This window comes from Camelus ferus, chromosome 10, assembly GCF_009834535.1.
Source record: "Camelus ferus isolate YT-003-E chromosome 10, BCGSAC_Cfer_1.0, whole genome shotgun sequence".
Lineage (NCBI taxonomy): Eukaryota > Metazoa > Chordata > Mammalia > Artiodactyla > Camelidae > Camelus > Camelus ferus.
Window position 1 is genome coordinate 31,979,732 of NC_045705.1, and position 25,789 is coordinate 32,005,520.

At 37.3% G+C, this 25,789-nt stretch overlaps 3 protein-coding genes across 3 annotated transcripts in view; all 3 read left to right on the forward strand.

The window, feature by feature from the left end:
* LOC102506531 (olfactory receptor 5D18) overlaps window positions 1-25,789 on the forward strand; it is a 159,941-nt gene that overhangs the window by 70,892 nt on the left and 63,260 nt on the right. The window contains exon 2 of the mRNA XM_032488688.1: window positions 22,187-22,306. The gene's annotated coding sequence lies outside the window, so the exon portion shown is untranslated. The remainder of the gene's footprint in view (window positions 1-22,186; window positions 22,307-25,789) is intronic.
* Window positions 4,162-7,379, forward strand: LOC102508341 (olfactory receptor 4P4-like). Its single transcript, XM_006179028.2, has 2 exons — window positions 4,162-4,819; window positions 7,141-7,379. The coding sequence occupies exons 1-2, from the start codon at window positions 4,340-4,342 to the stop codon at window positions 7,162-7,164; spliced, it is 504 nt and encodes a 167-aa protein (XP_006179090.2). The 5' UTR covers window positions 4,162-4,339; the 3' UTR covers window positions 7,165-7,379.
* Window positions 16,390-17,453, forward strand: LOC102508103 (olfactory receptor 4P4-like). The gene has a single exon (XM_006179027.2). The coding sequence runs from the start codon at window positions 16,518-16,520 to the stop codon at window positions 17,451-17,453; it is 936 nt and encodes a 311-aa protein (XP_006179089.1). The 5' UTR covers window positions 16,390-16,517.

Here is a 25,789-nt window from a genome sequence, read left to right on the forward strand (position 1 = left end):
AACACTAACTTACATTGTTCCATGCTACTTTATTTTTCCTCCTTTCCTGTGAAAGCAAGCTGATGGTCGGGCAGGCAGACTTTCCTGAACTCTGTCTGACTAGCGCATCGTTGGGCCCCCAGAGAAACAGTGCCTGAGCCAGGAGAACACAGAACGAGAAGTAAAGTTATAGGCAGACCATGCCCACAGTTCCAGGGATGTGACCTTGGACAGCAGCTCAGAGGCTTTTGGTGAAGCTCTGCTCAGAAGTGCCACTGGGAATATAATTTCTTAGAATATCCAAAGACCTATTAATTCTTGCGTTATCATATAAGACATTCTCTGCTCTTCTGAGCCAAATTTCTTCTTAGGCATAGGCATAAAGTAATGGCTCCCAGGAATGAAAAATGTATGTTTGCTTTTGTGAGAATTTCAAAACCTTTTTCTTTTAAATTTATTTATTTTATAGTCTGAAGACCCACGGGTTCAAACCCATGATTTATGTTCCAGTCCCCATGCAGATGTATACGATTTTCTAAGACATGTTGAGATTTTCAAAATAATTTATACAATTGACCTAAATATGTTTGAATAACTGGTTTGTAAATCTGCATTTTATTTCAGATTTAAGTACTGAGGAAGGGTCAGCAAAGTAAGTATCTCAGGTGGGAGTTCTTCCTAATTCAGCCTAAAATTAATCTTGAAGCCACTAGGATCTGTTGGTCAATGAATTAGTAAAGTAACCATGTCACTTGTTTTGGAGAATATTTTTCTGTACTTTAGGGTGGTTGAACATCACTTAAATTTATTCTGTTTGGTTTAATTATTAAGTATATTTTCTCCTGCAGCCTAAGATCATTTGATTACTATAAAATTATTTAGTTACCTTTAGTTTTAATCATATATTATTCACAAGCAGAATTCCAGTTGAGAACAAGAACAGTTCTATTAAAATTATAAAATCTTCAAGTTGCAGTGAATTACATTGAGTTCTGTTTTGGTGCTTCTATATTTTCCTCCATATTCTTTTTAAGAAATGGCCCATTTATGCTTGCATATATCCAATGACAAGTGATTTCCTGACTTTCAAAACCCTTACCATCCTAAAATAAACTAGATTTATCTGATTCAATTAAGGTAAGTTTACAGCAGAGCATACTCTGATACTCCTAGGAGAAAATTTGAACTTATCACAAAAATACTACTTTGAGAAAAATTATTCTTATTATTTTGCTAGCACAACCAAAATAAAATGCAGAATTTTTGTGCAACACTACCAAAAAGTAAAAGTAATAATTTAAATATATTTTTGTAGGGCAAAAAAAAATTCAACTTAATAATAATCAGTATTGAGTAATACTCTAGACAAACGACCTCATGGAGTATTTTATTTTGTTTTACTAACATGTTGTCAAAATTGACACTTTCTGATCCTCCTTGTAAATCTATGTTGTGATATTTTTGTTTTATTTTCTTTATTTCTTCATTGGACTTGGTTATATACATGTGCATGACCATTTCAGAAACTACTCATTCAAAAAATGCACAAAGGAAAAGTAGACTAATATGTGCAATTTAGAGCTGTGTTATGACACTTGGTATTTCAAATTATTTCTTGTCTTACTCATTATATTTCTAAATTACATAGTAGTAGATCAAACCTATAAATGTGGACAACGAGGCTTTAAGAGGTTAGCAACAAGCTCAATGTTCACAAATAGTATGGAAGGGGAGGAAGTTAGCCCTGTTTCCTGAGCTTATTGTTAAAAATATTTGATGTATAGAACAAGAACACATTTAATGAAAATGATGAAAAAATGTTTGGATAGTGTATGTGCTTGAACGAGGTGACTGATTTCTAATAGAACATTCGCATAATTGCTTAGATTTGAAATTCTACACCTTCATTCTGTGGAACTACAATTAAAGTGAAATAAGACAAAAATCAGGGCACATTTCACTTAATGTCAAACCTTTGACTATTAGAAATATCTAAGTAACTGTTTTTCTTAATATATTCGGATGGTTAATGCTACAGAAACACAATTTGAATCAGAACAGTTTACCATTCAATTTATTATACTTGTTTATTATCCCTGTTTCTACCTCTTTCTCTGCTGCCACTCTTCCTGTCACTTATAAAGCAGATGCATAATATTTCTTCCTTTGTGATTTCAATTATTTGACAAATTGAGATAACTGAGAAAACATGATCAAGAATATATTATTGTTTTAATGGCAGTAATTCTTTCATCTGATTGTAATACATGTTCTTTTCACTTCTGCTAATAGCTTGGGTTATAAGAGTATTTTCCCTCAGAATTTGGGATGGGATTTTTAAGACCTATCATGGATTGAACATCTATGATTTCCTAGAGAAAGTGCCAGGATCTTACCTTAAGGAATGCACATTTTGCTAAAACTGATGGAAAACATCAAAATGGTTTAGAATACAGAATCCTGGACCACATATTTATACTAACTTCAAGATACAGCCCCATAATTATTCATATTATGACACCCCATGACACCCCATCTTGCTCTGCTCTCCAGCATGGAAAGCAGCCCCAGACTGAGTGGAAATCAGAACATCTGTCCTCCAATATTCACAGTGTGTTATTTTTTCATGCTAGGGAATTACTTAGATTATCTTGACCTGAATCTCTTCTATAGGAAATTGGTGGTTTGGGTGTATTAAGTGATACCCAGGTTAAGTTGTTTACCATCCTACTTATCGAATGGTTGTCTTTAAATCGATTTGTTTTAGGTAAATTAATCTATCAGTAAGGTAAATAGTATGCTCTCTCCTAAATGAAGAATCAGCATTAACTGTAACAAGGTAAGGAAGTAACTGATCAGTGAAACAAAAATCTACTTAACTCTATTTAGATACTGCTAACTGCTGGACACTGTTAGCCTGATCGTGATTGTTGCTTTGTTAAAAACAAAAAGAAAATTAGACATTAGGAAGCATTGTAACAATGCTGAATTCATAATGGGAACAAATTGAGCTTTTATTTTTTTCTTCCTGGTGAAATTAGAGTTGAATAATAACTTAAAATAGAGTTGGTTTCTCATAGTACTGAGCATTTTAAATGCTGTACCAATTTCCTATTTACCATCTAAAATGATCTTAAAGAAACAAGTTTTGAATTTGTGAATTGCTATAAATGATGGCTTCCAAGTACCTTCACTACAAAGGCATTCTGTATTTTATAGTCGTTTTGAGTGCCTAGGTGTGGTGCCTACATCTGGTCAGATTGAGGTTGAGAGGGTACTGTAGGGTTTACATCCCCACTCGGTGTCTTTGAATCCCTCAACACTTTATAGAATAGTTTTCGGAAAGCACTCTATATTTTACAGGCTATTTCCTTCTGTATAAGTAATGTATCAAGATTGTACTAAAGATGAAAAACTTGAATCCTTCATCCATTCATTACTGCAACAGTCACTGAGTGCTGACAATAAGTCTGCCTTAGAGCTAAATTCGGTATCATCTTCTTTTATTGATTTTTATTGCTTAGCTTGTGTATAAAACACATAAAATCCTAGGAAAAGTTATGAAATATGGACAATTCAAATACGATTGGGCAATTTATTTTTATCTTGCATGTATCATTTGCCATCAGAAATTTACATTGATTCTACACGCAAGTTTTTCTTTAGCTGTAAAATTTAGATAGAAGAAATGAATGAAGTTGCTGATTATATTTCACAAATTCACTTTGTTGAAATTCTATATTTTGGTACATCATTTTCAATCCTTCTCTGTTTTTAATGTTCCTGAAACTATTTTAGTTTCAAATGTCCAATTTGTATTGTTTGTTCACATGGTAAGGAAGATGATCCTTTAAACAAATTAAACAATTGAAGCTGATGTATTTTTAATACATTTGCATTCCTGAGGATATACTCCCAAATAAAATAGAGAACTTGTCAAGATCATCCTGGAAGAAGTGCGCTTGACTTTATGGATAAGGCACATGCATTTAAAAATGTGCAAATTTTGAAATTACATATATTATACTTTTATTGTCCTCTAAATAATATAATTAGCAATGATAATTTTTTAAAAAATCAAACTAACATTTAAATATTCTATAATCATTGACAATAATGTTGAAAATTACTTCATTTTTCCCATGACAGAATTATTAAACCATAGATTTGTAAAATAAGAGGGGAAAAAAACTTGAATCTATGCATAAGGAATAGTGAATATTACTATTCAATGAATGTCATATAATTTTTGATAAACTTGATATTATTATCCTGCTGCTATTTTTAAATACAGATTCATGATTTTTTTCTTTTCAGATATTTACGCCATCTGTTTATAATAAGGGCCAGTATGAACTAGATGGAGAGCCAGAGCAATGTCTCAGAATTCATTCTTCTGGGACTCTCTAGTGACCAGAACGTACAAACATTTTGCTTTGTGCTCTTCTTACTCTGTTATGTTGCCCTGTTGGTAGGAAACCTTCTGATTCTCATCTCCATTCGATGCAGTCCTCTTTTTCACCAACCAATGTACTATTTCCTCAGCCACTTATCCTCCATGGACATCTGCTATACCTCCAGCGTTACGCCCAAGTTAATTGCTGATTTGCTGGTGGGAAGGAAAACCATTTCCTATGGTAACTGCATGTTACAGGTCTTTTGCATGCACTTCTTTGGAATAATTGAAGTCTTAATTCTTACAGTCATGGCCTTTGATCGCTGCGTTGCCATCTGCAGGCCTCTCCACTACATGATCATCATGAACAGGATGAGGTGCAATCTTCTAGCCTCAGCTGCTTGGGCTGGTGGAGCTGTTCACTCCTTTCCTCTATTTTCTATGGTAATCCAGCTGCCCTTCTGTGGTGCTAATGAAATAGACCACTATTTTTGTGATATTTTTCCTTTGCTAAAAATTGCTTGTACTGATACCTCCATCCCTGGTGTCATTATGCTTGTCAGTTCAGGAATGGTGGCCTTAGTGACATTTGCAGTTTTATTTTGTTCTTATGTCATTATATTATTCACTTTAAGAAATCACTCAGCTGAAGGAAGGCGCAAAGCCCTCTCTACCTGTGGGTCTCATGTCACTGTGATCATTTTATTTTTTGCTCCTTCAATATTTGCCTACCTTAGGCCTCCCACCACTTTCCCTGAGGATAAAGTACTCGCACTGTTTTACACCATCATTGCACCTATGTTCAATCCCTTAATCTACACACTGAGGAATTCAGAAATGAAAAATGCCATGAGAAAAGTCTGGTTTCAAACATCTTTATAAAAAAGAAAGGATGGGGGCAGCTAAATGTGGAATCAAAGAGCTAGACTGTATCTCACAGATTAATTGTTCCCTTGTTATCATTCCATAAATGACAGACATAAGGACTTAGTAACTATGAATGAAATACTTATTGAACCATACATAGAATAAGCTTGACATTTAGTTAAATCTGTGGGGTTTTGAGATAGTGTGAGGAGTGACACATGCATAAAAGCATCTGAGTTACAGCATTTAAAGCAATGCTAAAGAAGCAATGAATTTTGATGTAAAAGAGAAAAATTTAATAATAATTTATTCAAAAATCAGGTTTAATGACAAGACTACAGGATGTTTTACATGATGAAACTTTCTGTATTACAAAGGAGTATATCCACAATTTTAATACCGAGTTTTAATTTATGATAGGATCTTCACCTAAATTACCTCAAGAAATAAGTTACATGACAAAAAATTGGTATAATAGAATTTGATTTAAATTAATTCTTTGGTGTTAACTCCCTTGACTTCCTATCAGAGGGAAAAATGAAAATATAGAATGAAATCAGTTACTCAAAGATTGAAAACATATTCACTTCCCTTCTGCCCAGTGGTCAGAACTATTTTTTAATTAGTAAAGGAACTGAACCATAAAATGCAATAAATTAGTAAGAAAATCACAAGTTACTGGATTCAGAACCTTTCCTGTCATATGAGAAAAACATAGACAAAAAAGAAATAAGGGATCAAACAAACTACAATAAAAAAATACTGTGACACAATTCTTGAAAATGAGTGGCAATAGTGAATTATCTATGTGACTGTCATGGAGAGGAGACATCTGAGAAACCTGAAAATTGTTTTATAAAATGTATTTAGTTGAATCTACAGTAGGATGCAAAATAAAAATGATCTATTAGAAAACAGAGCAAACACCATAAGACAAAAGAGAATGAGTAATGGGATTATATGAACAGGGTAAGTGAAATACACAAACACTTCTAGCTATGTAAATGCAATACACAAATTACAACCGTTAAAAAATAATTTACACGGAGGATAAGGAGCGGAAAATTAATGAGGGAGATCTAATTAAATAGAATTTTCATAGCAGAGAATAATTGGACAAGTTGCTATTTTGGCAAGCTACTCATGAAACAAAAAATATTACCAGATTGTAAATTCTCTTCTGAAGAAAACATCACAGGGCATTTGGTAAAGTTTAAATGGTTGATTTTGAAAATGTCAAGTTTTATTACCAAGTTGTTTTTCATCATTTAAGAAAGAAAAATAAAACCTTCCGATTTAAATGGGCACATGGATTGAAGAACCCATATGTCTTTCCTAAAAAAAAAAAAAAAAAAATGAAGAGATGAATCAAAGTAACGGAATCAAGATGGGGCCAGTTGGTGTTAAAAGGGATTGATGCTTTATGCTTCCATCATCAAAGAAAAAGAGCCATGTGTTTCAGAGTAACTAGGAGTTCCATCTTTACCCTTTATCTAATGTTTTATTTTTACCCAATTTGCTCAGGTTAACTTTCTATGGTCCTAATTAGATAGTTCACTACTTATGAGGTATGAAGCCTTTTTTGAACCTACGTGCAAAGATATTTATGTTGTTAATATGTTAGTGATTGCTAATTCTAGGGATGGTGACGGTTGTCATTATTCTTGTCCTAGAAGTTTCTTAAACTCATATAATACAATCTTAGAACACAGTCCTCTATAGGAGGACGCAGAGTTCTCTCAATTTGTAGCACACATACACACCCTACGCTTACAGGATGCTATGTGATAATTATGCCAATAAAACTGAATGAACAACAGTTCAAGAAAATTAAATGGCACATTCAGAATTTAAGTAAATAAAGTGATATTTTTGTACTTTCGATCCTGTGTCGCCAGGGCATTTATCATTTGAGGTGTTAGAGGAAGCATATACGCTTTCTCTGGGGAGTTGGACCAAATAACTTCGGACGTCGTATGAGCCAAAGAAGCAAGTTACTGTGATTCAGATTGCCGCCTGCACTGTCGTGTCCGACTAGTTCCAGGTGTGATCTCTTGGATTCAAGAAATGTAAGAAACGCTCTCCTCAAGCACACTGCTGATATGTCACTTCCCCCACCCCCGCCAATAAATTTGTATGGAATACTGTTTACCTTGTAATAAAATCCAATCTTCTTGTTTATCCAAAATATTGGTCCAAGTCTAATTTACTAACGTCAGAAGTCACTACATGGGAAGACAGTATGGAGTTACAGTGATAGGCTTTGGGGTCAGGGAGACCTGGGTGACAGCTACCTCTGCAAGATTTATCTCCTGGTTTTGGCAATTTGCTTTACTTACAGGTCTCCACTTAAAAAATATCCATGAAATGGTTTAATGTTATAGTTTATGAAGATGCAATACTACTTCGGCTAATATGTGTGAATTTTTAGCACGGCGTGTGGCCACCAGCATTTCTCATTAGGTGCTTTTCCTCTTTCCCTGTCTCTTTCCCTTTACTTGCCTTTGCTAGATGCTTTTGTCCAGCTACACTGGACCCCCGACATTCTCTAAATATATTCTAAAATCTTTCACCTCAGTGAGTGTTTTTTCTTTTGTCTCTGCTTAGGATCCCCCACCCTGCTTGCTGTAGGGTCCACATCTTACATATAATTCAGGGATTATCTTGTTCAGGAAGATGTTGCAGATCCATCAGCAGAGTAGAAATATGTCTGACTCCTTCCTTGTTCCTTCTTTGCCATTCAGCTGTGCATTTAATCTACTTCAAATAACCTGGTGCCTTCATAACTTCTTATGAACTGAGTTTTTTTCTAATATGATTGTGACAGACGATTATGTGCCATGTCTTTATTTTCTTTTTCTCTCTTATTTTTCTAGCAGTAAATTTGGCACAAGTTAAGATACTGAATTAAATACAAAGATTCTATTTTTTCTCTTTCTTTGACTGCATACCTTGTTCTCACATATCTAGAACTCTTCCTTATGTCATTAACAGTCATGCATTAATAATAATAAAAAGGAATGTCAGAATGGCTAAAAATGTAAAATATTCTCATGTTCCATTCATGGAATGAACGGAATTCAGCAGGCTCTCAACCCCCCTATGTCTTTACTTATTTAATGCATTAAAGAGGCACTACTATTTTTTTAACCCAATTTTAGCGTTTCAATTCATTTGTTTATTTATTTTTTTATTGAAGTATAGTCAGTTACAATCTGTCCCTTTCTGGTGTGCAACACAATGTCCCAGTCATGCATATACATACATATATTCATTTTAATATTCCTTTTCATTAAAGGTTATTACAAAATATTGAACATAGTTTCCTGTGCTATACAGAAGAAACTTTTTCATCTGTTTTTATACATAATGGCTAACATTTGCAAATCTCAAACTCCCAAATTTATCCCTTCCCATCCCCGTTTCCCTGTTAACCACAAGATTGTTTAATGTCTGTGAGTCTGTCTCTGTTTTGTAGAAGAGTTCATAGTGTCCTTTGTTCTTTCTTTCTCTCTCTTTCTCTCTCTCTTTCTTTCTTTCTTTCTATTTAGATTCCACATAGGAGTGACATCATATTGTATTTTCCTTTCTCTTTCTGGCTCACTTCACTCAGAACGGAGGTGACACTACTATTCTGAGTATAGTTTACCCTCCTGCCCATTGAATCACATAACCCAGTCTCAGCCTCTTGCTTTGGTTCCTGTATGACTAGACATTTCTCTCTGCCCAGGCACTTTTTTCCTCAGTCAAATGACTGCATTGCTTCCACACATTTTTCTTGACTGAATTGCTCCTGCACTACAACCAAGACAAAATCCAGGGAAAAAAACAGAGACTGTATGTAATGTTTATCTTCAGTGCTAGGCACCCTTCTTTTAATGTTTCCACTGTTATAACTGTAAGAAGTTAATAAACAGAAACCTCAACTAAATAGAGTTGGGAAGTCAGAAGCAGGGAGCTCTCACACCCTGTGACAACAGAGCCCAACAGGAAGAGAAAAAATCAGGAAAGACTCTTCTTTTCGAGAAGGGACTCGGCCAATGAAAAGCTGTGAACTCTTTATTTCCTATAGCCTTCCTAACTTCCTTTTCCTTTCTCTAAAATGTTCTCCTTCCCATTATTTTGGGGGGATTTGCACATGACTAGTCATAGTTGCAGACCCCAAATTGCAATTCTCTGTTGATCCTGAATAAACTCATCCTTTCTCGAAAAATATCTGGTGGTCTATTTGTTTCAGGTCAACCAAACCTTTCACATACCTAGCTAATAAATTTTCTTTCTTTTTATTTTTATTTCCTGGAGCCATTAAACTTCTGGAATATGAGGAGAGAACATTCTGTTCATTCTATAGGAAATCAGTTTTGACAAGCTTTTCATAGTTCAGTTTCATCAGGTTTCATGTAATATTTTCTGAAACATTTGGATTTTTTTAAAGTATAAACATGTGATGTGTATACATGTGCTGTGTGTGTGTGATGATTTTGTCTGTGTGTGTGGTATGGGGGGAGGTCTTTGGGATATTGCGCTAGGATTATGGGAAATTCCCATCCCATCACAAAGAAGGCTGTGCAACAAAGCCAAGTAGCCTTTTATTATCAAGTTCTATTTTTCCTTTCCTCAAGGTTTGCAAACTGTCAAAACTATACTGAATATATAATATAAGCCCACATACAAACTATGACTAGTTATATACATGCTAGGTGTTCTTTGTAGGATCCACTATCCAGCCTGTAGCACGAAGCCTAATATCCTCAAAATATATGCTAAGTAAATGTATAGAAGAACTTGATAAACTGTTTTGTTAGTATGTGATTGTAAACATAGAATACTTAAAAAATATTTATGGTTGTTAATTACGATTTTTAAAAATCTATTCATTTACATAGATATTTTCTTAAATTACACATTTACAACCATAGATGTTGGTAATTTAAAAATCCATCATTACTTAGTTTTATTTAAAAGAATACCATGATGTGCTTAGGAACAATCATAATACAGAGAGCCATCATTTAAGCTTCAAGACTGTCAGCTTCCAGGCTGGGAGAAGTTTAGAAGTCTTGGATGGGACCTAAGGGAAGTATTGGAGGTGAAAACTGTGAGTGATGGGGTTTTATGTTACTCCCTGCCTCAGAGTCTTCCCAGCCCGCTCCCTTTTCCCCAGCTTTATTCCTGTCTCTAGGTATCTGCTGAGAGGGCTAATTTATACACATCTGGGCTATTCCAGCATCCTCTTCAGCACCTGAGTGAGGCTTAGAATTGTGGTGTCATGTGTTCTGGGTATTTCAACACAATCTTCCCCCTGCCCCAAATAGTTTGTCCTTTTCTCTGTACCTACATTATGAACTTTCCCAGAACACACTGATGTATATATCAGACTGGCTGCTTCATCTGATTGTGCAAAAATAGTCTTATTTTATTCATGTTCTAAAACTTTTGCTAAACCTGAATTGGGTGCACCACAAGGAAGACTGGACTAGCAGCTACTGTATCAGGGGGTCTTTCTTAGAAATTGAGTCTCCACGTGTCAGTCCAGTTCCTTTATCAGAACCAGAGAATTCAAATACATACTCACAATCAGGTGATTGTGAGGGCTGGGATGTGCCAGAGGCACCACGTTGGCCAGGAGTCTAAGTTCTCCGGTGAGAGAGAACCGTTTATGGTGGTCTGGCCGCTTGACTTTCACATGGTCCACATGAAGTCCCATTTTAGTTCTTGGTGGGTCGTGTAGGTGGCTGAGAGTTTTCACATGACAGTCTTTAGGCCCTTGGAAGTGGGTTTCTGGCACATTTACTCTCCTCAATCCTGACCTGTCCAGGGTGCTAGGATTCTTACCCTGTGTGCCTCATTCACACAGGTACATGCTGTAATAAAACCGGCTCTAGAATTTTGGATTTATGACCCTGAAATGATTATATAATCTCACTTTAAGTCCAAAGATAAATGATTTTTCCCTATTTGAGCTTAATTTTCTGATCTTCTCTGAAACTTCTTACAACAAGGGTGCTCTAAGTGTGAACCACATGCTTGGGCAACATATTATGTCTCTAATCACAGGTAGATTCCTTGTCTTATGACTATGTATCTGTATCTCATTAATGTCACTTGGGGCTAGTCATGCAGTTGTATAGTATCATAAATAAATGCCTAGAAGTAGAATTGTTGGAAAATAGCACATGGAGCTTGGGTAGACATTTCCCAACTCTATTTCAACATTTTTGTACAATTTTTCACTACTAGCAGAAATGTTTCATTTCTCCATTGATAATATGTGTTTTTTTTCTTTTTTCTCTTGAGTGATCTTAACGAAGTTTTCTGAGTTTGATTTACTCTTTCAAGAATGAACATTAGATTTGCTTTTCTATTCCCTATTTAGGATTGTTAGTTACATCATTCATTTCTTCATTTCTTATATCCTTATTTCCATATAGTTTGGATGTATTGGATTTTCTTCCCTGAAGCTTGATTCCAAGTGCCCTTATGCATCATTGATTAACAAAAATACTTGCTTGTAATGATAAAATACTTCATTTACTCAGGGATACTAAGTTTTCAAAGCCTGGAAGCAAGCACTGAACTTAGAAAAATACCCATTTTCTTGATTCTGTTGCTTACTGGCTATTTGAGTTTGTTATTTAAACTTCAAAAACAACTGTATTTTTGTATGCATACTAGAAGTAGTAATTCTTATGTCAACATATGCATCCTTATGCATAGTTTGATTCAACCAGATTTGATATACAAATTTTGATTTTCTTAAGTTTTAAATGCATGAAAAATAATGTATACTTATGCATATGGGGCAGAGAGGGAGACTCAATGAACTTCCGTGTGTGCAGATGAAGCCAGGTCTAAACAATCTGTAAATATTCAGTGACAAGGAAAAGAAAAGAATGGTGAACAGGGTGAAGGCTTTGCTGTACTTTGAGTGCTCTCTTCGTCTGGTTTTCCCATCTCTTTTTCACTTAATCATGCCAAGGTTACGATTAAGAGAATCTTTTTTAATCTTTTCTTTACGTTGTTTTCTGTTCCCCAACCATCTATCCCAGCAACATTAGACTCAAGAAACAAGTACATTTGCACCAATTACAACAATAAAGTCATGGATTTTACTGACCTATCTATCCTGCACACCTAGGATCTTGAAAATGGTCCATACTTGGAATGTAAATGCCCTTATTTGGTTGTCTTTGTCCTACCTCATCTCAGATTTTTCTAAAAGCTAACCTAAAATGATTACAGGCTAAATCAGTTTCCCTCCTGTTCTTCGGAAAGCTGGACGAGCACAGAGCAGTCAGTTTCTGAACTGCTCCGACTGTAGCCTTTTTGGGCCTCCAGGGCAATGCTGCCTGAGACAAGATAAGGTAAAGGTGGAAAGTAAACACCCAGGGGAAGCAGGGACATCACCATGGACAGGGGCTTAGCAACATTCGTCCTGGGTCTGTTGAGAAACGCCTTTGGGAATACAATGACTTAGAGCTTTCAAAGACCTATTAATTTCTGCGTTGTCACTTAGGTTTCTATTCTGTTCTTCCCAACCAAATTTGCTTTAGGCATAGGCATAAAACAGATGATTCCTAGGGCCTGAATACCTGTATTGGCTTTTGTAGGAATTTTAAAACATTTTCTGTTTATTTTTTAGTAAGTTAGTATTGAGTCATTAAATGGGCATTCAAAGTTCATAGCCTGCTTTCCTGGGGCATAAAGACCTACTTCTTCTGGCATGGCTGATAATTTTAATGCATATTTGTAGTCCACTTCCCTTGCAAACCTGAAGAAGTTTTAAGATGTGTTGAGATTTCCAGAATATTTTCAGAGAATGAATCTGGCTGTGTTTGATACTGGTTTGTAATTCTGTACATTTTATTGCAGATTTTTATACTGAAGATAAATTGGCAGAGTGAATATCTGGGGTAGAATTCTTTCTAGTGCATCCTAATACTGGCCTGATAACCACTCAGATCTGATGGTAGTAAATTATCCATGTCACCTTGGTTTGGGAAGGGCCCCACCAACCATGTGCTAAGCTAATTATATTATCTTTATATTTACTCTATATAATTTTATTTAAAGGTTACAATTTTACAGCGTATGATAATTTGATAACTATAAAAATGTTTTACCATATTGTAGTTTTAATTGTGCCTTATATATAAGCAAAGTTCTTGATAACAGCAATAGAGTTAAAGTTAAAACATTTTCTAATTGACAGTGAATTTTATTGTCTCCCAATCTTGTGTTTATATGCATTTCTTTATATTACTATTAAGAAAAATCCAGTTTACACTTGAATATCTACAAATATAAAGAATTTCCTATATTTCAAAACATCTGTCATCCTGAAATAGACTAGTTTCATTGGAATTAACTAAGGTAAGTTTATAGCATGCTACATTCTGATACATTAAAAAGAAGTTTGATATGCAGTGGAAATTTTAATTTAAATATAAGAGCTTCTACTATTATGCTAATAGCCTAAACCAAAAGGGACTCAAATTTTATTAAGTTTATTACTACCAAAAAGTAAAGTAAATGCTTGACTATGTTTTTCTAATGCAAAAAAATCTAGCTAGTGAGTAAGATTAAACATTCCTTAAGAGGAACAATCCCATCAAACCAGCTTAAAGGTTTACACTAATAGAAAGTTGAAATTAAAGTTTATGTGGTCAGTTATTAAAACCGTGTTGGGAATTTTTGGACTTTTTTCTTTATTTTTCCTTTTATGTTAATTGTATATATGTGCAAGACAATTTCTGCACTAATCACTAAAGAGAAGAGATTGTATGTAACAGAAAAGTGTGCGTTGTGTACCACATCGTCACTGCGGTATTTCACATTACCTCATGTAGTCCTCATTAGAAATGTGGATTATGTTATGATGCCATAATTGTAAAATGAGTAAAATGAAGCTTGAAGAGATTAAGTATTTAATTCAAGGATGACACTGGCCAGTTTCCTTAGCATTCCTTAGTGTTTCCACGACTTTCTCTGTTGCCACTGTGCTAGCCATGCTTTCAGTGATACCTTTAGTTTTGACTTTAATTTTTACATAGTTTTCCTTAGTATCTCTGTGATCAAAATGTAGTTTATATGACAGTAATTCTCCTCTCCCTTTTCCCTCTGCTAACTCTGATGATATAGCAAGTTCCCTCAGATTACAGGATGGGAGATTTAAGAGCTTTTGTAGATAAAATGCCAATGATGATCTAGAAACCAAACAAGAATCTTGACATAAGAAATTTGCATTTAGCTAAAACTGAAAGAAAATTAACTCAAAGTGCTTTAGAATCAGTGAGTTCTCGAATGCATATTTCTATGAAATACTTTGTATCTCTTTACATACCTAAATATTCAGAAGACAAACTGAGTGTCTGATAACCCAACATCCTGCCGCCTTCTTCTACTCAGATGGGAATTCAAAATCATGTTTCCATTGCTGCCCTCCACGACACCCTTCCGACGTCCCTTCCAGCAGTCAGATATGAAATGTAGCCCCGAGTGAGGGGGAATCAGACGTGTTGTCTCGTATTCACAGTGTGTTATCTTCCAGCCCCGAGAAATGGCTTAGATTCTCTTGATAAGAGTCTCCTCTTCTTAAAATCAGAGATTCAGATTAGTCAGGTGGTTTCTACTTGTAAATTGTTCACAGTCTACTTTACAATCTTTACACCAAATTGTTTTAGGTAGACAAATTATCTTAAAAATTAACATTATTTTTATCTGATTCACAAAACATCAGTTTCAGTTGCAGTAAGTAGAAGACAAGTGGAGCCTCAGCCCCTCTAAACCTTTTCAGGGCTCACATTAGTTAAGGTTAACCGAAGAGCAACACTCTGTGACTGGCGGCTATTCTTAACATAGGAACAAATTGAAAATCATCCCTTAGCGAATTTAGACTTTTGAATTCAATTTAAAATAGAGTTGATGTTCCACAGTACAGAGCATTTTTTAAATGCCACCTGTTAACTCTATGACACCTCTTACTAGTCTTGAAGACTATAAAACACATAGATACTGATTTTGAGAATTACTAGACTTGATGATTTCAGGATAGACTTGATGATTTCAAGATAGACTTGCTACAAAAGCATTTTTTAAATAAACATCTGGGGGCACAGATCTGACTGTTACCTCAGACCCAGACTAAGATAGGAGGTATGCTAGCTTTTGCAAACCCAATTAAGGCACATAATTCCTCATCGATGAGCATTGTCTCTATCCTTCACTCATTTTGCTCTGATTACATAATATCTTAAGGTTATGCACTAGTTATGTAAGATGCATAACTGTCAATTTTTCATGTATTCCTTATTGCCACGTACACCACTGTGTGCTACCTAACCCTGAAGTTTGTCTAAAGCCACCTTCTCTATCATCTCTTTGGATTGACATTAGTTTCTTAGGTCATAAATAAAACACATTAATTTCTAGCAAAAGCCATGGCATATGCAAAATTCAAAAATACTTGGGCAATTTCATTATTTCACCTATCTTTTAATGATTGCCGTCACAAACATCAATGACACTGTATATTTTTTAAATTATCTTTCCACATGAAATGTAAATAAGATAAATTTTAAAATTGCTATTTTTTTTTTTTTTTTACAATTTTAGTCATTAAATGATACTCTTTCTTCTGTGGTATAGTTCTTAAACATTCTTTGCTTTTTAATATAACAGTAATTACATTGGTTTAATGTGATCCATTGGCAATGTTCGATAACATAGCAACAAAAAGTGTGCTCTGTAAGAATCAAAGTTGAGCAGTTCAGGCTGGGATGTTTATACACATTTACATTTCCTGAGAATTCACTCCTAGATAATCCACTGAATTTGGCCATTGATGGTCAGTAAAGGAAAGTTAACCTTATGTATTAGACATACACATTTAAAATATATGCAGAAAAGCATTTTCTGACTTAGGTCAATTTTTTAAAATCTTTGTTAGCTAAATAATATAACTAAGGGTCAAAATTAGTTTTAAATTTTCAAAATATTACTTAAATATTTAAAATTATTACTTGTAAAGTGGGGTAAAGCATATAATTATTCCCATTACACAACTATCCCACAATAGATTTATAAAATAAGAAGCAATTAAAAACTAAAGAAGCTTAATTCAAGAAGTTGTGAATATTAATATTACATTCATGTCAATCTATTTTTAGTAAATTTTATATTATTATGTTTGTACTGTTAGCTTTCATAAAATTTATGTTTTATTTCTTTCAGATACATCATTCATTTGTGTATATGATACACCCAGCTCAAATATATGGAAAATCAGAGAAACATCTCAGAATTCATTCTTTTGGGACTTTCTTATGAACAGAACATACAAATATTTTGCTTTGTGCTCTTTTTATTCTGTTATGTTGCCCTGTTGGTAGGAAAACTTCTGATCCTTATATCCATTCAATGCAGCCCTCTTTTTAACCAACCAATGTACTATTTCCTCAGCCACTTATCCTCCATGGACATCTGCTATACCTCTAGTGTTACACCCAAATTAATTGGTGACTTGCTAGAGGGAACAAAAACCATTTCTTATGATAACTGCATGTTACAGGCCTTTGCCATGCACTTCTTTGGCAGTATTGAGATCTTTATTCTCACTGCCATGGCCTTTGATCGCTATGTTGCCATCTGCAAACCTCTCCATTACACGACTATCATGAATAGGACAAGATGCAATCTCCTAGTCTTAGCTGGCTGGGCTGGTGGGGTCCTCCATTCCTTTCCTCAATTGTCTATGACAGTCCGGTTGCCTTTTTGTGGTCCTAATGAAATCGATCACTATTTTTGTGATATCTTCCCTTTGCTTAAAATTGCCTGTACTGATACCTACGTCACTGGTATCCTTGTGGTTGCCAATTCAGGACTTATCCTCTTAGTTATCTTTGTCGTCTTATTTATTTCTTATGTCATTATATTATTCACTCTAAGAAATCACTCAGGTGAGGGAAGACGCAAAGCCCTCTCTACCTGTGGGTCTCACATCACTGTGGTCATCTTATTTTTTGGACCTTCAATCTTTATCTACCTTAGACCTCCTACTACTTACCCTGAGGATAAAATATTTGCACTATTTTATACCACCATCGCTCCTATGTTCAATCCCTTAATCTATACGCTGAGAAATACAGAGATGAAAAAAGCCATAAGAAAAGTTTGGTGTCAAAGATTAGTTTCAAAGGAACTACAAAATTAATTTGAAGAAGCATATGTACAAGCAATGTTATAAAAGAAAAAGGCTTGATAGGAATTTTAGAAGCCAAAATTATCTCATAGATTTTATATTCTGTCACTATATGAATGGAATGATTGAGAAAAATAGAAGTTAGAAATTTAAAGAAGTAACTGAACCCACACTAATTTTTGCATACCAACATAATTGAAAACTTGGTTAATTTTGTGGAATATTGTGGTGGTGTATGTAGGGTTACCTGCAGGAAAAACAAAACAAAACAAAATATCTGGGTCAAAGCAAATAAGGCAATGCTGTATTGATCTTGGATAGTAAAGAAAAGTATTTTAATGATAATTCTATTCAAAATTCTAGGCTTATGGGCCAGTCCATATAGTGACACATGTTATGTAGTAGAGAAGTTGAAATATAAGATAAAATAATTCCCTTAGATTTGTGGTAGAACATTTACATATATATTCTCCAGTGACATTCAGAAATCAATTGTGCAACAAAGAAATCAGTGTGGTAGAATCTGTTTTAACTTGTTTTCTGATGGTCAATTCTCCTGATTTCACATTAAAAAAAATAATAACTAGTAAAAACAGAATGAAAATCAATACAGGATGGTTAAAACATAATTAACTGTTTTTCCACCTATTGATCAGAATACGAAATATTTTCCATAAAACTTACAGAACTGAATAGTAAAATGTAAGTGCTGACAAACCCTTACCTGCCTGAAATGATAAGTAAGTGGCTAGTCAGTTACTGGATTGAGAATTAAAGATCTTTCCTGCTACAACAAAGGGAACAGAAAACTAGCAAAAGACAAATAATACATGATCTAAATCAAAGAAACAAGCCACAGCATTTTGGCTGCACATGGATGTCTATAGCAACTTTATTTATAATTGCCAAACCTTGTAAACAACTAATATGTCCTGCAGGTGAGTAGATAAATGGTGATACACCCAGACAATGGAACATTATTCAGCGCTGAAAAGAAATGAGCTATCAAGCCATGAAAATATGCAGGAAACTTAAATGCCTATTACTAAGTGAAAGAAGTTGATCTAAAAAGGCTGCCTATGGTATGATTTCAAATATATGACATTCTAGAAAAGGCAAAACCATGGGAAATCAAAAAAGATCAGTGGATTCCAAGGGTTGTGCAGGAGGGAATGATGAATAGGTAGAGAAAAGTGATTTTCAGTGCTGGGAAGTTTTCTGTATGTTACTACAATTATGGATGTCATGGTACATGTCACGACCCATCAGATGTACAGCACTTAGAGTGAACCCTAATATAAGCTTTGGATGATAAAGTTGTGTCAATGTAGGTTCCTTTGATTCTAACAAATATCTCATTCTGGTGGGAGAAGGTGTCCTCGTATGGAGGTGGGGGGTACACGAGAACTCTTGGTAATTTTCCTTCAATTTTGCTGTGAACCCAAAACTGCTTTAAAAAATAAAGTTTATTCATTAAAAGTATACATTGTGGCACAATAGCTATATAAAATCATCTTGTAACTGGAATGCAGAGGCGCTTGCTGAGAACGATTATCTAGATAAACTGAGGGAAATTTATGAAAGGCCTTTTTTGCATGCTTAATGGGATTTAAATAAAAGTTCTCTTAAGAAACAAGCACATGCCATTAGAGAGAATACACTGCCTAACAGGTTTTCATGGAAAGGAAGATAATTAAAGTACTGGAAGAGTCTTAGAATACACAGATGTGATACAAAAGTTACACTCATATTACAGACACTGTACAAAGACATATAAGGAGCAGAAAACACGAGGAGGGAGGTAAAATTAAGTAGCACTGTTAGAGCAGAGAGGAATTGGAAAAATGATCATCTCAACAGTTCCTAATAAAGTAACATAAAAACCATCAGATTTATTTTTTAAGTTGTGTTCTATGGTGTTTAATTACTTAGCTGAGCAAAAAAATCAAATAAAATTGTCTTGAAAAAGGAGCAGTGTAGTAGGGGAGAGAAAGACACACAAAATCAAACAGAAGTTCCATAAAGGTGGTACAAAAATATGTGTAAGAATTGAGAGAAAATACTATTTTTGGCTCAGAGGTAAGAGAAATCCCCATGGCAGGGGTGTATTTGAGATCAGCTTTGAAAAGGACATAAATGTTAAATAAGAGAGCATTCCTATTGGAGGAAAGCCACCAGCAAGAACCTAAGGAAAGGAATGACATGGCTTGAACAGGAAACAGTGAGACGTTCAGTTTCATGGGGGTTCAAGGAATAATGGTGGAAAAAAAGGCTGAATATACAGCTGCACACAATTATGGAGTTTAATAATATTGGGGATGATAATAATAATAGAATAACAGCTTCCTCCTAAGATCGTTGTAAGTACTGGGGTTAATGAAGGAAAAGGCACCAGGTACCTTTGTGGTACCTGGTACCAAGGATGCACTGTGCCTGGTGTTACGAGGGCGGTAGGGGTGTTTGAGCAGAGAAGTGACAGTCATGGCCGTTGGAAGGTTAGAGCATGTGCCTGAAGGAATGGAGTGGAGAGAGACTTGAGGCAGCTGGGAGACCAGGGGAGATAAGGAGGCATTTGTGCCTGACTCTTCTATGCTCTTTCTGGACTTGGCCTCTCTCTTGAGTTGGAGGTCAAGTACAGAGGATAATGAGAGAGGCGGTAAGAGGATTCACTGTAGAGGGAAAAGGAAGAGCAAATAATGGATAAAGGACACGGGAGCCCTCACACTTCCTGCCCTTTGATGAGAAATTCTTTTTTTTTTCCTTAACTCTCTATCCACATCTTACACATTCCATTTCAGAATCTAAACATGTCTTGCACAGAGTCAGGACAAGAGCTGATAACTCAGGGCGGACAAGATAAAATAAGCATCCTGTTTACCTAGCAAAGGAATGAAGACCCCAATTCTTCTGAATGAGCCCTCTTCTCCCATGGCTGCTTCAGCCTTTTGACCTCGTATTTGTGTAGATCGATCATCAAGCCCTTTTTATGCCCCCATCGTTTTTATTTCCACTCTCATGCTTTAATCTGTGAATCATAACTGTTACCTAAAAAGGAACTAGCTTGTCTTTCAGAAAAGTAACAAAAGTTGGGTCCCTCCCCTGAAAGAATATTGATTCTAACCCATTCTTTCTGTCTGGCCCAGCTTCCCTATGAACTTACTTACATGGCTCATCAAAATGTGTTTTAGTGGGTTGCCAATGCATGCAAAATGCTGATTTGATGCAAAAGAGAATTTCTAAATGGTGCTTATTTCCGCACTTCTGTCATATGGGGATTCTTACTGGGGACAGACTGGACTCTGACACCTTCCCTAGGAGGGCTGACAGCAGGCTGTGCCCAGTGCGGAGAGCTGCTAGCTCAGGCATGACTTGTGCATTTTGCACTTTCAGAGTCTCAGCCTGACTTACTGCATGTAATCTATAATTAGTTCTTCAAGCTCATTCTTGTTACAGTTTTAACTATAATTAAAATAACAGGCAAACTGTGGGAGCCCAAGATTGGGTTAATAAATTGTAGCAGACCCGAGCTGCTTGTGACCTTTAAGGAGAACAAATGTGCTTTGCCAGCGGGCGCCTGTGCATCTGCACTCCTGTCTCCTTGCTGTAAAAAGCAGAGGCAATACCTTGCTTGCATAATTGAGGTTTTAGCTTAGGGCTGCTTCCACCTCAGGGCTTCTGTTCAGCATAGGTCCATTGTTCAGGGTTTACCCTACTCCTCACAGAGTGATGACCCATGCCCTCAGCTATAAATGCTGGGCTTGGCTTTGAGACAGGAAGGGGGCAGGACACAGCCATTCAAGGAATGCTACAGCAATTAACATCAAAATGGTGGAAGAGTCAACCCCCAGCAGGCCTTGAGGCTCAAAATGGTGGGAGGTTTAACTTCTAACAGACCTGAGCTTCATTATATGCCTATTGCAATCTATTAACATGGAGAATAACATGCCCACAGGCACCATGGCAGTCCCAAGGCTAGCCACAGCAGGTCACAGAGTGGGAAATGGCCAGCTTCCAGGGAATCCCAGCCCCTTCCCCAGACTGGTTAGACTGCTCCTTCCACTTATTAGCGTTTGAAGTCACTAAGCCCATAAAAACTGGCAACAGTTGACTCCTAGCCACGGCCCCTCTCTCTCCCTCTTCTGAGGTGGCCAGCACTCTGTCTATGGAGTGTGTACCTACTTTTAATCAGAGCACCCAACCCCCACACCTTGTGGCTTTTCTCTTGCCTTTCAATGTATCTCTCTGAATAAATCAACCTTTACTCAACTGTGGCTCACTCTTGAATTCTTTCCTGCGTGAAGCCAAGGACCCACACTTGGCGGGGCACATCTCAGGGGCTCAACCGAGACCTGGGACACAGCCCTCCTCAAGCCCCACGTCTGTTTTTCCTGCATCACTTTCTGCTGTTTAGATAGTCTGTAACCCCCAAGACGAGAAACTGGCTGGTCTGGTGGTCTGTTTTGTAATCAACTTCTTATATCTGAAGACTGTACCTTGTTCCCCTCCCCCCATGACTGCCCTGAGGATAAATTAAGCCTTTGTACCCACTGTGGAATTCATGATCTCTAGCTGATCCTGTTTTTCCTTAAGCTCCTGCATTCCATGACACAATTATTTGTGATCTTTTCTTTGACTGTGCGCAATAAATATGGGAGTGTTTAAGAGACTCCAGGAGTTGGTCTCTGACTGCCTCTCGCTCTCCTGACTTTCCACAGAGTCTTGAGTAATTCATTCTGTCTTGATAGGACTTCTGCTGGACAAAACCCACAACTGGTGACCCTGAGGTGATCGACTGCATAGTGCCAGAATGGCACGCTTCAGCTGGAGAGAGAAACCGCATCCGGGTCCCTGTAGACTTCATCCCGGTAAGGGAACAGCAACGCCCGCTGGGGATAGTTGCCACCGTGCCTAGAATTCAGTGAGAGCCTTGTTTTTCTCTCGTTTTCTTACTGTGGGTCAACAACTAACTGAAGAACAAATGAGCTACCTCGGCATGTCGCAGCAGCTGCTGAAAGCAGCTCACTGCCCCATGTCGGATGAGCAACTTATTACATTGTTACAAATGGTACGAGAGATTTGTTCCTGATTTCCAGACCATGGAACAATTGATTTGAAGCTCTGGGAATGGTTGGCAAGAATTTAAAATGTAGGCACCAGCAAGGGGAGAAAATCCCCACTTCCATTGTAACTACTTGGAGTTTGGTACGTACTGCTTTATGTCCCTTGTATTATTTCTCGCAGAATGATTATGCTGAACCTGAACCCCATTCCCTCCCTTCCTCTCCTCCTACTTCACCCCCAGTCCCTTCTGCACCATCTGTCCCTCTTTCACAGGAGATCAATCTGCCGCTGCTACCGCCTCCTCCTCCCTCTCCTGAGGTGTATGTTTGTAGTGAACTGCTATGGAAAAATGTTTTAAAGGAGGCTTACATTTGGGAGAGCTGCATGGTTACCCGGTGTTTGCAGGGCATGGGCAAGGTGTTAAGTATTAGGTGGTTCCTTTCTTGGTATTCAAAGTGTGAAGGAAAAACCGGGCTGGTCTGACAAGATAACTCATAAGTCTAGGAATGTGAAGGAGAGGCTGGGCTGGGCTAACAAGTCTAAGTATTGGAATACTGATCTGAGTTCTGCTGGACTAACTTGTAAATCTAGGTTAATTAGTGTTGGTTTGCTGTTTATGTGTTTTTGCTAGCCAGCTGGATTTTCAAAGATACATATCTGGCTTTGGAATGTTGGTTTGCTGCCTCCCCGCCTCCACTTTTGTGATGATAATGCTGCTAAAGTTGTTCCATGCCTATTGGCCGAATACCCCATGCTTGTACTTTACCCTATAAAACCTCATGTGCACATCTTGAAGGTGTTCAGAGCTTCGGAGCAGAAGCCCCTCTGAGCCCGCCGGCGTAATACATCTGAGTACTCAACCCTCCGAGTGGTGCTTGTTTCTTGACTGGCCTGTCGTTTCCGTAACAAAAGAACTAAGAACTAGTGTTATGGAAAATGGGACTCAGAGTTCGTTTACTAAAGGTATTCTTGATACGATTGGAAATTTATATGTTATGGTTCCTTGGAATTGGAGAGCTCTTGTGAAAACTGTTAACTTCTGCTCAGTTTGCTGTTTGGTTTTCTGAACATCATGACGGTTGTCTCTTACAAGCTGCTCATGATGCTGATGCTGGTGCTGATGTATCTATAGAAATGCTCGAAGGAACAGGTCACTATGCTGATATTCAGCGACAGATCCATATGGGTAGGCTGACTTTTAGGCAATGTACTGATACTGCCCTCGCGGCATGGTGTAAGGTTTCCAGTGCCAGAGCTGCTACTGGCTCCTTTGCTACCATTCAACAAGGTGCCACAGAAACCTATGTTGATTTTATTAATCACTTAAAACAGACTATCTCTCGCCAAGTAGATAATCAGGAAGCCATGAAAATGTTCTTACAACAGCTGACTTATGGAAATGCTAATGCAGATTGCCAGGCAGCTCTTGCCAATATTCAAGCTCAAAACAAAAATGTAGCCAGTTATATAAAGGCTTGCCAGAATGTGGGGACTGAAACCCATCGTGCTCGGGTCCTTGTGGCTTTAATGAGATCCCCTTCTGCTGTGACCTGCTTTAAGTGTGGTAAACCTGGCCGTGTTCAAAGGGAATGTCACCAGTTCACTAAGGGAGGGCAGAAATTACCTAACAAAGACTGCCTTAGGTGTGGCAGAGGAGGACATTGGGCAAACCAATGTCACTCTAAATTTGATAAGGATGGCAATCTGGTTTTGGGAAATGGGAAATGGGGTGCCAGCTCCTGTGCCCCAAACCTCAAGTGGAGCGATCTTGCCCGGTCAGCTCAAACACAGGTCTTTCTGACCCAGCCTCCTCGGTCTGGTCCTGTGGAAACCCCTTCAGCTGTGCCTCCGCAGTGGACTTGTGTTCTACCTCAGAATTAATTCTTAAGGGACAGGATTGTATATACTCCACCTCACTGGAATCTCTGGCCCTTTCCCTGAAGGGACCCAGGGTCTAATCATAGGCTGCTCAGACGTATCATAGCAGGACGTTCTGGTTTTGCCTAAATTACTTGATTCTAATTTTACTGGTGATGTGAATGTGCTTTTACAATCCTCCGGAGTTTGTGTCATCTCTCCGGGAACTCGGCTTGCAAACTTCTGCTCCTTCCGCTTAAAGGGACCTTTGCCAGCTCTAAAACCTGTCATCCCTTGGCCACGACAGCTCTCTACTGGACAAAAAGGATTGGGTCCCAACAGCCTCTTTTACCAGCAAATCTAAACGGCATAACTAGTCATAGATTATTAGATACGGGGGCAGATGTTTGCTCCCGTGCAGCACGAGTGGCCTCAATGCGAAAAATCTTTAGGCCAATCAGTCACTACTGGTGTTGGGGGTACAGATCTGCCAATGCAAGTAAAAGCAATCTCGCAAGTGCACAGGCACCTGCTAGCAAAGCACATTTGTTCTCCTTAAAGGTCACAAGCAGCTGGGGTCTGTTACAATTTATTAACCCAATCTTGGGCTCCCACAGCAAACCTAGCTCATTTGGCTGCAGTGCTTGGTTGCAGGAGGCAGAAAGCAGTGTCTCTAGGTGCTTGTATCATGATATTGCTTTTGTATAAACTGATGGAGATTCAGCTGACTTATACCTAAAGGACTTAAGGTAGGAAAAAATTCATATGCATGTCTTGGTAAGTAATAATAATTGGTAATGCGTATCAAGTGCTTTGTTAAGCAAAGACATGAATGACTCACCTGTATTTTAAAGATAAGGAGCCTGCGTTTGGGAGGTTAAGAAATTCAGTCTGCGTCAACCAGCAGTGCGCAGTGGAGCTGAGATTCACTCGGGTCTCATCCTTGGTTTGCTGGAACTTTTACCTGTGATGCTCCCCCCTCTAACCACTGAGTGAGAATTTTAAAAGAACCACGTTTGCTCTGACAAAGTGCTAAATTAGATGTTACTTCTTTTATAAATGAAGGGAAGAGTGTTGGTTGGGTGCCTGTTTCTCCTGTGCCGTGCTGTGTGTCGTGTACGTGAGACCTCTGGTCTTGTCATATCCTCATGGCAATTTTATAAGGCAGAGAGGATGATCTCCACTATACAGAGTTGAAAGCTGGGGTCTGAAGAGGGGAGGTGATTTCCACAAGTTCACCCACAGCCGGTCTGCAGCAGACCTGGACTTTGGACTGAGGTGTGCCTGACTATCCTGTTCACCTCTGCTCCTCCCAGCGCCATCCTGCCATGAGGTAGCAGGTTAACATCAAATATCCCTCAGCATTCAACTTTTTCACTAAAAAATACAAACATAATATATACTAGATCCTTTGGATAAAAGTAGGGCTT